A 13,879-nucleotide genomic window follows, 5' to 3' on the forward strand; every position below is an offset into this window, starting at 1 on the left:
TATGAACTAAACTGAAAAAGAAAATCTAACTTGCAGGATCAATCATAAGTTCATTAACACGAAGAAGAAATTGTCTTGAGAGACGAGAACAAACGTAAAAAGCTCCACAGGCTAGGTACCCAAAAGTTTGCATAAAAAAGAACAAAATAATCCATCAACATCTAGTTACCTCTCCTTGCATCAACCACCAATTTGTAATGCTCCCTAATCAAATCTAAGCGCTTGAGCATTAAGTCATGTTCATCATCGTGCAGTTTCTTCCACTTTTCCTCCAACACCTTAGCCTTGTCACTAGCAATCAAACTCATATTCTCCTTAAATATATCAACACCATTCGGAAAGATAGAAGACATGGCCGGCAAACTAAAGGATGCAGCTAAATTTGGATACTTAGACCGAAAATCCTGTCGATCATCACCCTTTACTACAACATCCTCCTTATCTACCTCTTTCACAGCAGCCCGTTTCTCGTCTTCCTTAGGCTTCTCATCATCCTTCGGTTTAGTAAAGGTACTAATTTTAGCACTTCTCTTAGGTTCAGCAGTACTCTTCTTAACAACATCAACAGTCTTTTTAGCTTTCCCATTAGTGCCATTGTTAACATTCTCATTAACTCCATTAGTATTACTAGTTCCAGCATCACCCCAAATCTTCTTAGAAAACTCGAACATTAAATAATCATGAGGCTTAGAGAAAACTGGTTCCTCACCAATTTTCATATTAGTTACAAATTTCTTTTTTAACCTTCTAAGCTTATCAGTAACTTGACTTTTTGAAACTTCAACTTGCAATTTCCCTTTAATAAAGTCATGAAAAGCAGACATATCAGTTGCATTTGGTTCGGAACCTTTTTGGGCTTTGAATTCAGCCATACCTTTGAGTATAGCAAGCTGATCTTCGTCACTCCATAGCCTGCTAGGTGTAGTAGCAGCTGATTTCTTCTCCTCAGAAACCTTACTATCTTCTTCAGAAATCTTGGGCTTTTTATTGGGCCTTGAGTGTTTTTCTTTTTGGGCCTGCTGTTGTTGGGTTTCTTGAGGCCTCTTTGAAAGGGGTTTTGATGGGGATTTTGCTGCGGGTATACTGGGCTTGACGGTGAAGTCGGAAGCAGAAGGGGAAGGTTGGGATTGACCCGACTCCGAATCGGAATCGGATCCTGACCCATCTTCAGTTCCGGACTCAGAAGAAGAAGACTGAAGTTTGTTTTGTGGGGTTTGAAGGGGTTTTTGGGAAGTGGGTTTTTTTTCAAGAGGAGGGGCTGTTTTGGGTTCTTCTTCCTCTTCTTCGTCACTTTCTTCTTCACCAGATTCTTCTTCTTCTTGTTCCTCTTCGGATTGTGCTTCTTCTTCTTCTTGGGATTCTTCTGCTTGTTGCGGGTCCTGTTCTTCAGAAGAGGAAGCAGAAGGAGGCTGGTCTACTAAGCGAGATTTGCTTTTGGGAGCCATAGTTTTAGAAGAGAGCAAACGAATAGAAGAAGATTTTTGGGTTTTGGCCGTCAGCTGTGTGCCTTTCTAAAGGTCAAGACAAAAGGTAAGGGCCTAACTTGTATTGTGTAGGGTTTTCAACTTATATGCATGTCAAGGTGGCTCATTGTCTTTATCAATTACCCACTCCCCCTAGGATTCGAAAAATACTTGGCATACATCTAGTGCACCACTGCACACGGAGAAATTCAAAAATAGCCAAATTTATAATTGGTCGTTCAAAAATAGCCCAATTTCAAAAGTAATCGAAATTTAGCCACTTTTTATGTAAAGATAAATCTGAGCGAAAACACTGTTCAAAACCCGAAAAATATTCCAGTATATTATGCTGGAGTTCCAGCATAAGTATACTTGAACTCCAGCATATTATACTGGAGTTCCAGGATAAGTATGCTGGAACTCCAGCATAATATGACGGAGTTCCAACATAAGTACACTAGAACTCCAGCATAATATACTGGAGTTCCAGCAAGTATACTGGTGCAGTATAATATACTGGAGTTTGGAGCATCGGTGCTCCAGTCTCCAGTATATTATACTGGAGCCAGCGACCGGTCTCTATTGCAGCAAAATAGTGGCTATTTTTCATTGACTTGGTAAACGCTGGCTATTTTTGAATGACCAGTCCGAAAACTAGCTATACCGTGCTATTTTTACCACTGCACATGTTCCATTTAGGCCAAATACATAGACAGCCCATTAAACTTGGCCCAATTTTTCATTTTGGCACTTTAAGTCAGCCTTGTTCCATTTTGGCCCTCCAACTCTATTTCTTTTGTTCCACTTTGACACAAAAGCTGACTAGATTCCATGTGTGATTTGTCTCACCTTTGTAGGCTCGTGAGAGCCATTTTTTAAGCCAAATTTCATACTCCCAACGTAGAGGCGGATCTAGAATTAAATCCTATGAATTTAATTTTAATATTTTTAACATTGAACCCATTATATTTTTAAAGTTATGGGTTTATATCTATTTTTTTTACAATTTTAATGAATTTTTACATATAATTTTTTACTCCACGTCGAAAGTTATGGGTTTAGTTGAACCCGTAGTTATTATTGAAATATATAAAAAAAAATATTTTTTCCACGGGAGGGGGGCAGAAAAAACGAAAAAATAATAATTTGAAATTACAAAAAAAAAAGAAATTGCAGGGGTGGGGGTGGGGGTAGCAGCTGGGTATTTGTCGCACTGCTTTTTTACCTAGGATAAAAGTTTTCATGTCAAAGTGGAACAAAAGAACCCATTATATTTTTAAATGTTATGGGTTTATATCTATTTTTTTACAATTTAAATAAATTTTTACTCTGCGTCGAAAGTTATGAGTTCAGTTGAACCCGTAGTTATTACTGAAAATATATATATAAAAAATATTTTTGTCCCCGGGATGTGGGCAGAAAAAACGAAAAAAATAATAATAATTTGAAATTACAAAAAAAAGTTAAAAAAAATTTAAGGGGGGGAGGGGGGTGAAGGGGGGGGGGGAAAGGGGGGCAGTGGGGTGGGGGTGAGGGTAGCAGCTGCACGCGCTGTATTTTGACATGGGAGAAAATTTTTTGTGTCAAAGTGGAACAAAAGAAATGGGGTTGGAGGGCCAAAATGGAACAAGGCTGAGTTAAAGTGCTAAAATAAAAAATTGGGCCAAGTTTAATGATGTGCATATGTATTTGGCCTTCCATTTATAATGTAAAACTTTACCATAATAAGTAGGAGCAATTAAATAGTTGTTTGACCAAAAAATATTAAACTTTTTAATTAAATCAATCAATGATAAGAAGAGGAGTGAATCTTAGTTAAGGATAATAAATCTAGACCAAATGATAGATAGAATAGATAAAATGAAAGGCATTGGTTAATATATTTGAGTCGATTAAATGCTCATAAATGCAACAACACAAATATGCAATCAATTTAAGTAAATGCGATCGGCGTAATCATACGAAGTTGCTACCCAATTATTGAAATCTCCCGGAAAGCTTCTTTCCTCGGTAACAGAGTGGAAAGAGAAGAGATATGAGATAATTGAGGAATCTTTTAAACCCTGTCAATGTAGAACAATGATATGTAGTTTTGCACTCAATGAATAAGGCCTTTCTAGTATATTCTCTCAGATAAATCTGTTACAAAGTGTTCTTTTGTCTCTTGCCCGGATCCCCTTTTTTTTTACTAACTCTTCCTATTTATAAGGGACAATCTCCCAAGAAACCCTAAAAAGTACAACATAAAGAATATTCGAAAAGCATATTCTTACAAAGTGTTCTTTTGTCTCTTGCCCAGATCCTCTTTTTCTTTACTAACTCTTCCTATTTATAAGGGACAATCTCCCAAGAAACCCTAAAAAGTACAACATAAAGAATATTCGAAAAGCATATTCTTACCGTCTCCCACTAAGTTTAAACTACAGTTGACATCTCGTCTCGACTCACCGCTCTTGGTCGTCGTCCTTTATCATGACGACCATCACACGTTGCGTTACGATAACCTCGTTCCTCGTCCTACTTGGTAACTGTCGTGGTTGCCAAATTTGGACCCATACAGTTAGTCCCTCCGCTTGTTGAGCTCGTGGCCCTGTACGTCCTTGATAAGCGAACATCGCCTATACCCGCGGAGAAATTTGGCTGTTTGAATTACGCCGGTTTGACCAGGAAAGAAAGAGTGATGCGTTCCACGATATCCTGGTTGGTGTAGCTTATAGGGAAATGAAGTCACTCTCACGTGCGTCATCATTACGCGTCTTCCCGAGACAGAGACTGATTGCTTGTCGCTTTGGTTTTGGTGCCATTGGCAGCCTTCCGCTTCGATTCTAGCGCCACCCAACCCTATAATAGGTGAAGTTTTTGTTTTTTAAGAACTTTTAGCCATTTCCTTTCTTGTGTATGCATTGCCTCTTTTGGTCATCTATTCTTGTGTTTTTAGCTCTATTTTCATGATTTTTCTTCTCATCCTCTCTGTTCAATCACCATTCTTCATTTTACGTTTTACCAACATACCCTTTATTATCAAGATGCCCAGAACGTATCGGACACACGAGGAAATTTTTGACGCCACCCCGTTATCCATGGCACCTCCTTCCAGTTGCGAGGATATGGTAGTTGAGGAGGGGGACATCTTTCCCACTATAGAGGAGATACTCCCAAGAAACCCTATGTCTCGGAATGATTTTCACAAAGAACTTGCCTCTTCCCCCGTTCTGGTGGTTTCTGAAATCGAGCAGGCCCATATAAATGACCTCCGGTCTACGTACAACATTCCTCCCTATGTTGAGATGGTTCCGGCTGGGAGGGACCTCGTGGAGGTTCATAGACCGGGATATTGTGCTTTTTACGTATATCCCTTTGTGATCGGCCACACCCTCCCTCTTCTTTCGCCGGCGAAGGAATTCTGTCGGTTCTACGAGGTCTGCCCAGTGCAGCTATCTCCGTATACGTATAAGATTTTTCTAGTACTGACGAAGTATGCGGAATTGGCGGGGTGTGAAGTTGGCCTTCATCACCGTTTACATTTATTTTCCTCGAGTTTTCACAGGGGCACCATGATGCACTTGCGGCATCGTGGGACCAGGGGGTTGGTGGTTGGGACGGACGATCGGGCAAGCCACAAATTTTGGCACAAATACTTCTTCATTAGACCCGAGCACCTGGTGTCGGAACCCGCTAGATTCCCAGAGCGGTGGAATCATAACCGTAGGTATTGGTACTCGTAGTTTACTTTCGTTCTTTCCGATTTGTACTTATTTGTAACTTTTCTGTATAGCTGCGAGACGTACCCCTCTTCCTGTCGTTGATATCGAGAATTGGGTAGCTGGCGTACTGCCTTATGCGGCGGGGACTCGAGATTGGCCCGCCTTCCTCAAACGTTTTGGGCCGAGAGTTTCATCCGGTAAGTGTTCCTTTTGTTTTGATCTTTGGGTGTTTGTTGTCGTTTATTGATACAGCCTTTTCGTGATGATAGGTCGTAGGGCTTTTAGGAAGAAGGCCCCAGTTCCGGCAATCTCCTAAGCCATTGCATCAGCAGGCATGCAATTTGCCTTAGCTGAGTCCGTCCGAGGAGACCGTGTTCAATCTGTACCGGCTAGAGACTCTTCTCATGACGTTATCGTACGGGATTAGATCTCTTCTCGACCGGTCTACCATCTCCTGGATGAGCCTTCCAACGGGGATGAATCACCGTCGAGGAAAAGGAGTAGGGTAGAGCTCGGGAAGGCCGTCGCCACCGATACTGGAAAGAACAGAACTGATGCTTCGGGGTGGCGTCTTTACCTGGTTCAGGCACAGGTGCCGTTTTTATGGCGGACACCATTCGGGCAGGGAGGTCCCCTAGGGCCGAAGGAATATATCAAGGCGGGGATCTGTACGGTCCGCCGAGGGTAGCGCATCGTCCGCCGTCGGAGGAGGCGGAGTTGAGCATGTCGAGGACGACGGTTCAGGTTCGGATGTCAACCCGGAAGAGGTGCGCGCTTACTTAGAGCGACATACTCGCATCGAAGTAAAGACGGAAGGTCCTGATCGACACATAGTCATCCCTGTGGAGTATGACTTGTTGGCGAATTGTGAGCAGGCAGCATCGACGTTTTCCCCTTTGTGCGCTACTTCCGAGAGCGCGGTACTTAAGGGAATGAGTGACGTAGAGCTATCACGGAGTGTTTCCGGCATGGCTCTACGAGTAAATGCTTCTCGTTTCTCTTCGTTTTTGGATTTTTTTGTATCCTTAACCCACTCTTTGTTTTGAATTTGCTTTGCATACTAGACCCTCATCATGGAGATCGAGCGCGAACGTAGGGATAGGCGGAGGACGACCATTTTTGGGAAGATGACCTCCCAATATAAGGAGTACCGCACCAAACATCGTGCGTTGGCCGATCTCTTTACTCAGGACAACGACTTTCAGCTGTTCCATGACGGGCTCAAGCAAAAGGAGAATCAGTTGGCGCAAAAGTCGAAGAGCTGAGAGAGCGAGATGAAGATCTAATGAAGGCCATTGCTTGTTGTAGTGAACTTGAGGCGGCTCTCAAGGACAAGGAAGTTGAACTCGAGCTGAGTAAGGGGGTCATGGCCGAGAATGCCGACCTTCAATTGCAGATGGCCAACTTAACTGCTAAGCTTGATAGGAGGGCGGCGGAGGCTGTCGACCTTAGGGGCGAGTTGAGCGCTAAGGCTGATGGATTGGCTCATGCTGAAAGGGATAGGTCGACTGCCATCTCTGAGGTAGTGGCTTTGGAAGACGCCCTTCGTGTTTGTAGATCAGAACGTGACAAGGAGGTGGAGACGTCTGCGCTTAAGGTAGCGAGATTTGAGGGACGTATCCGAGATCTGGAGGCGGAGTTGTCCATGTTAAACGAACAAGTGTCCGCTTTGAAAGCGGAGGATGTGCATCGGCAGTCGCAACCCTCTACATCTCATGCTTCGGCCGACCCTATCGTGCCACAAGATTTATATGAGATGTGGGTTCATGCCGAAGCTCGGCTTGACGTGTATAAGTCTCTTCATGCTGATGGGAAGGTGTTTGAGGCAGAACTTTGGGATGTGCGTGTTAAAGCACGTGCAGCTCGTGAGGCATGCGGTTATGACCCCGGCATGCCTGGTGGAGACGATGTTGATTCTGACGATGCAGACAAGCTCGCCTCCGATTCTTGGTACTATGAGGTGTATGCCATGGGGGATGATGTGGCGTAGGATTTGGTTGTATTTATTTTTGTTTTGTTATTTCTGTGAGGGCGTCCTTGAGCTCTTTGTAAAAAAAACTCTTGTAATATATCAACTGTAATGGAACGGTTATTTTTTTGTTGTGTACCTCTGAACTGTTTTTTTGTCGTTGTTTATTTGGCGATGGCCTTTGCCGTAGGGGTATTATTTCGAGTTAATGTCGAAATGTTAACCCGCTGCATTTCGAGCAAGGTCGAACCTTTGTCTTTGGCGACGACCTTTGCCGTAAGGGTATTATTTCGAGTTAATGTCGAAATGTTAACCCGTTGTGTTTCGAGCAAGGTCGAACCCTTGTCTTTGGCGACGGCCTTTGCCGTAAGGGTATTATTTCGAGTTAATGTCGAAATGTTAACCCTTTGAGTTTCGAGCAAGGTCGAACTCTTGTTTTTGGCGACGGCCTTTGCCGTAAGGGTGTTATTTCGAGTTAACGTCGAAATGTTAACCCGTTGAGTTTTGAGCAAGGTCGTACTCTTGTTTTTGGCGACGACCTTTGCCGTAAGGGTGTTATTTCGAGTTAATGTCGAAATGTTAACCCGTTGCATTTCGAGCAAGGTCGAACTCTTGTTTTTTGCGACGGCCTTTGCCGTAAGGGTGTTATTTCGAGTTAATGCCGAAATGTTAACCCGTTGCATTTCGAGCGAGGTTGAACTCTTGTTTTTGGCGACGGCCTTTTCCGTAAGGGTGTTATTTCGAGTTAATGTCAAAATGTTAACCCGTTGCATTTCGAGCAAGGTCGAACTCTTAATTGCGAAAGAAGATCGATGGAGGGTAAAATGTTGTTTTATTTCATTTACTCGAGTATCGTACATGTCAATTTCATTCATACATTGGAGATACATGTCGACTTCGTACATACATTGGAGATACATGTCGATTTCGTACATGCATTGGAGATGCATGTCGATTTCGTACATACATTGGAGATACATGTCGATTCCATTCATACATTAGAGATACATGTCGGTTTCGTACACATTGGAGAAGTAGAGGTTTCCTTGTATCTAGTCGCTTCATTGTTCGGCCTGGAGATACTATCGGCAGGCGGGGCAATGATTTATACTCTAAACTTCGGGACGTCCCCCTCATTGCCTCGTTAAAAACCTCCCCGAGAAAACCCAATTGGGACAAAACCCGGGTGAGGGAAAAAGAGTACGACTTGGGCGGCGTCATTTTTCAGAAGTGGAAGTATTTGAGGTGGGCAACGTTCCAGTTGTTTTGTAGTAGTTTTCCCTCCATTGTTTCTAGTTGGAATTCCCCTTTGTTTGCTGCCTCTGTGATTTTATATGGCCCGTCCCAGTTGGTTCCCAGTTTTCCTTCTTTTGGGTCTTTGGTTGCTTGTGTTTTGGTCTTGAGGACGTAGTCCCCGACTTTGAGTGGTCTTACTTTGGCCTTCTTATTGTAGTACCTTTCCGCTTGTTGTTTTTGGGCTACCATCTTTACATGAGCCATATCTCTCCATTCTTCTACTTCATCCAGGTCTTGTATTCTATTTTCGTCGTTGTTTGGCCCACTCTCATTGGAGTATCTCGGGCTAGGTTCTCCGACCTCAACGGGTATAACGGCATCAGTTTCGTAGACTAACGAATATGGCGTTTCGCCTGTGTTGGTTTTTGGCGTAGTGCAGTAGGCCCATAATACCTCTGGTAGCAGTTCCGGCCGTAGCCCTTTGGCGTCTTCAAGCTTTTTTTTAGTATATTCAATATTGTTTTGTTGGAGGATTCTGCTTGACCGTTGCCAGCAGGATGGTATGGTGTGGAGAGTATTCGTTTGATGCACCATTTTTTGAAGAACTCTATCGTCTTTTTTTCGACGAACTGAGCTCCGTTGTCGCAGCTGATTTCTTTGGGGATGCCGAAGTGGCATATGATGTTTTTCCATATGAATGTGATGACTTCCTACTCGCATATTTGGGCGTACGCGCCTGCTTCCACCCATTTGGAGAAATAGTCAATTAAAACTAAAAGGAAATGTGTCTTACCTCGCCCTCCTGGGAGGGGTCCGACGATATCCATTCCCCATTTAATGAATGGCCATGGTGAAGTGACGGAGTGCAGGAGTTCTCCTGCCTGATGTATCATAGGTGCGTACTTTTGACATAGTTCACATTTCTTGACGTAATCTGCGGCCTCCCTTTTCATAGTGGGCCAGTAATATCCTGCCCAGATGAGGCATCTGACAAGGGCTCGGTTGCCTGTATGGGCACCGCAGTGACCCTCGTGTACTTCTCCGAGCACACTCCTTTTTGATTTGGTCCTAGGCACTTTGCCAAAGGACCGCCGGACGTCCTTTTGTAAAGGTCGTGATTTATAAGGTTGTACCTGGCCGCCAGTATCTGAAGCTTTTTGGCCTCTTTTTTTGTCTTGTGGGAGTGTTCCCTCCTGCAAATATGTTATAATTCGGTTGCGCCAGTCCCAAGTTAAATTTATAGAATGTTCCTCGACTTGGTCTATTGATGAGTGGAGGAGGGTGACCACGTTTTCCTTGGTTATATTTTTGGTTGATGCCGCCAGCTTGGCGAGATAGTCTGCTTTGATGTTTTGCGCCCAGGGTATCTGGTCGAGTCGGCATTCATCGAATTCTGGTAGTAGCTTATGGATTTCTGTCTGGTATTTCTGTAGCCTCTGCTCCTTGATTTGGAAAGTCCCAGTAACTTGGTTTACAACAAGTTGAGAGTCGCAGCGGAGGACGACTCATCGTGCACCATACTTGAGGGCCAATTTCAGTCCTGCAATTACGGCCTCATACTCAGCCTCATTATTAGTCATTTCGGGACACCATATGGATTGGCGAATCACTTCGCCTGTTGGGACTTCAAGTACGAGTCCCAATCCAGACCCCGACGCATTAGATGCACCATCGGTATAGAGGACCCAGAGGTTGGGTCGTCTAGGGGAGGTGCGAAGCGCTTCTTGCTCGACCTCGGACAGTATTTCTGCACTGAAGTCGGAGACGAAATCGGCGAGTACTTGCGACTTTATCGCAGTTCGCGGTGGATATGTTATATCGTGCTCGCTCAATTCTATGGCCCATTTGGCCAATCTACCCAACAGTTCGGGTTTGTGCAGGATGCTCCTGAGGGGAAAAGTCGTCACCACCTTTATGGGGTGAAATTGAAAATATGGTCTAAGCTTCCGTGAAGCTATGACCAATGCCAGAGCCAATTTTTCGAGATGGGGATACCTCGTTTTGGCATCAATTAAGGTTTTGCTGATATAGTAAATCGGAGATTGCGTACCTTTGTTTTTGCGGACCAAAACTGCGCTTACCGCGACTTCGGAGACGGCTAGGTAGACAAGGAGGCATTCGCCTAGATCTGCCTTGGCGAGTGATATCGGCGAGGACAAGTATGTTTTTAGTTTTCTTAGGGCGTCGACACATTCTGAAATCCATTGGACCTGTCAATTTTTGTACCTGCTTTTGCTGGTTAATGTTTCGGCTATTCCTTCGATGGCCTTAATCTGATCTGGATTGACCTCGATGCCTCTTTGCGACACCAGGAAATCAAGAAATTTTCCCGAGGTTACGCCGAAGGTGCATTTTTCGGGGTTTAGTTTCATACCGTACCGCCTCAGTATGTCGAATGCTTCCTTCAGGTGATCGATGTGGTCTTCTTTCCTTTTCGATTTGACCAGCATGTCATCAATGTTGACTTCCATTGTTTTGCCAAGTTGATCTTTGAACATCTTGGTAACTAACCTTTGGTATGTCGCCCCCGCATTCTTTAGTCTGAACGGCATGACTCTGTAGCAGTTCGTTCCCTGGAGAGTGATGAAAGTAGTTTTCTCTTGGTCCTCTTCCTCCATGAGGATCTGGTTGTAACTCGAGTAGGCATCTAAGAAGCTTAGCAACTCGTGTACCGCTGTTGCGTCGATGAGCTGGTCGATGTTGGTAATGGAAAGTAGTCTTTTGGGCGCGCCTTGTTTAGGTCCGTGAAATCAATACACATCCACCACTTTCCATTTTTCTTCTTCACCATGACCACATTGGCGACCCACTGGGGATACTTGGACTCTCGGACGGAGCCATTGGCGAGCAGCTTATCGACTTCTTCGTTGATGGCTTCGTTGATTGCGGCATTAAACTTTCTCCTCATTTGCCGCACTGGTGGATAGAGGGGGTCAACATTCAATTTGTGTGTGGTGATGTCTTTAGGGATGCCTGGCATATCTGAATAGGAGAAGGCAAACAAATCGGCATTGTCAGCTAAGAATTTATGAAACTTACCTGGTTCTGAGAGACTGTGCCCGATATAAGCCTTTTTTGTGCTGTCGTTGTCGCATAGTTGGACGGGATCGAGATCTTCTATGGTCGACTCGGAGGCTTCCACGATGTCGGGATCCTTGATAACGTCTGTCTGTACGTCGAGTTTGGTTCCCGACATCGCTAATTGCTATGCTTCCGTGCTCGCTCCTTTTAGTTGTTGGGTGTGTGCGTAGTACTGGGCGATGCGATAGCATTCTTGTGCAGTGCGTTGTTCGCCCCGCATGCTGAATATCCCCCATGGAGTAGGGAACTTGATTATTTGATAGAGACTTGACGAGACTGCTCGAATGGCGTGTATCCATGGGTGCCCTATGATAGCGTTGTAGGTTGTGTCTTGGTCCATGACGTGAAACGTTATTCCAGGGTGACTCCTCCGGCTAGAACGGGTAGCATTATCTCTCCAGAAGTTCGCTCGACTGCATTATTAAAACCCATTAGTGTTATGCAACGTGGTATTATTTTATCTTCGAGCCTCATCTATACGAGGACTCGAGGATGGATAATACACGCGTCGCTTCCGTCGTCCACCATTATTCTTTTTACATCAGTATCTGCAATGCGTAAAGTGATAACAAGAGCATCGTAGTGAGGGAAAGATAAACCGTCGGTATCTGACTTATCGAAGACGATACTATCTTCGAGGTCATCATACCGTTCATGAGTGATCGACCGTTTGAGTTTGTGTGTAGTGGTGAATTTTACATGGTTTATTGTTGTCCCGTCACCTCCATCGATGGTCATTTGTATGGTACGAGTGGGAGAGGGTGGTTTTGGAGGTCCCTGGGGTTGTTCGTGTCTACGAGCAAAGTTGGCTCGTCCTCGGTCGCTCATCAGTTCTCTCAGGTGTCCCTGATTTAGTATTCTTACTACCTCCTGCCGCAGACCTATGCAGTCCTCAGTTTTATGCTCTCACCATTGTGGAATTTGCAGAGGACATTCGACTTCCGAGCGCTTGGGTCGGACTTCATCTTTTGCGGCCACTGTACCTTTGTTCCGAGCTTTTCCAATGCGTACACTATTTCTAAGGGGGAAACACAAAAATTATGAGCAGATAAGAGCAGAGGCATACCTCTTTCGTTTCGCTGTGCCGCGGTATGCTGAGGAGAGCCATCCGCATTTCGCGGGGGGCAGTGGAATGGCTATTATGATGTAGGGCTGATGTCTATCTCGGCCGAGGCAGGGACCCAACTGATCCCTTCGACCGTCATTACGACAATCCTTCCTTGTTTCTGCTTGTACTGACGTTAGCCGTTGGATCCGGCCATTGAGATCATCCTCGTCGGCCTTTACCTCGGCACAATAGGCGTTGTGGATTTCTTCCCAAGTGGTGGGAGGGTATTTCATGAGCTTGCTTAATAGCTTTCTGGTTGCCCTCGACCCATTCCTGCTCAACCCGTTCTGGAAGGCTGCTACCGCCATCCCCTCTGATACATTTGGTAGGTTCATTCTCACCCTGTTAAACCGGGCTAGGAAGTCCCTAAGTCCCTCGCCGGACAACTGCCTAACGGCGAATATGTCGTTCACCCCGGCTTCTGCCTTTTTATCTCCTGCATGAGCAGTGATGAACTTGTCCGCCATTTCCTCGAACGTGACCGCGCCGGTAGCTGTGAGTACCAGGTTATGGCTCCCCCTGTTGGGGTTTCGTCGAATTTTTTCAATAGCACTGATGGTACTTGCTCTTTCGAAAGATTGTTGCCTTTTACGACTGTGACGTAGTGGATGATATGATCTTCTGGGTCTGTAGTACCGTCGTATATTTTCAGGTATGGTCTCGTTGTATGGTTTCTCAATGAATCGACCGACGTCTCGTTTTGGTAACAACTTTGGGGAGCCTGGTATTTTATCGACCCTTTCTTGATGCTCCTTCATCTGGTCACGGAGTGCCTTGTTCTCATTTCCATTTCCTCCATTTTTTTTAGAATGGCTGCGAGTGCATCATTACCTGTATCAATAGTGGCATGAGTGTTACCTGTTCGGGGGCATCTTGTTCACCGGCGATTGTCGTGACATCTACGTGTGCAACGTCTCTATTCTCCCTTTGAGCGGGTTTATCTAGTATGTTGTTCAGAGTGTTTGTTAGCCATTCTTCCAGTAGTCTTTTTACCGCCGGTGGCGCCTCTCCTGTTGTAGACGTGGAGGCTTCCTTTTCACGCGAGGCAGTTATGCTTTCGCGTGGAGGAGGCGAAGCGTCTCTCCTAGGTGTAGCGTTTGGTGTCACGTTTTCATTGTCTTCCCTGCCGTCTTCGTTGATGGTGTCCAAGATGTTGGTTGTGACACCCGCTATCGCTTTTAACCTTGCATCTCCTTTTCCTGCTATTATTAGTTTATGCAAAGCTAGGAAAAGATGGCTAACCCTTTTTATGATCTAGATGAAACTAAAATTTTAACTAAAGACCTCCCCACAGATGGCGCCAAATTGTTTGACCAAA

At 44.8% G+C, this 13,879-nt stretch overlaps 1 protein-coding gene across 1 annotated transcript; it reads right to left on the minus strand.

The window, feature by feature from the left end:
• On the minus strand, window positions 1-1,556 carry LOC109228724 (STOREKEEPER protein-like). The gene has a single exon (XM_019393905.1). It carries the CDS (start codon window positions 1,443-1,445, stop codon window positions 162-164), a length of 1,284 nt encoding a protein of 427 aa, XP_019249450.1. The 5' UTR covers window positions 1,446-1,556; the 3' UTR covers window positions 1-161.

The sequence above is a fragment of the Nicotiana attenuata genome, chromosome 7 (assembly GCF_001879085.1).
Source record: "Nicotiana attenuata strain UT chromosome 7, NIATTr2, whole genome shotgun sequence".
NCBI lineage: Eukaryota > Viridiplantae > Streptophyta > Magnoliopsida > Solanales > Solanaceae > Nicotiana > Nicotiana attenuata.

Bases quoted from the DNA above. Each gene is read 5' to 3' on its own strand.
- LOC109228724 (XM_019393905.1), bottom strand. From the start codon at position 1,445: ATGGCTCCCAAAAGCAAATCTCGCTTAGTAGACCAGCCTCCTTCTGCT.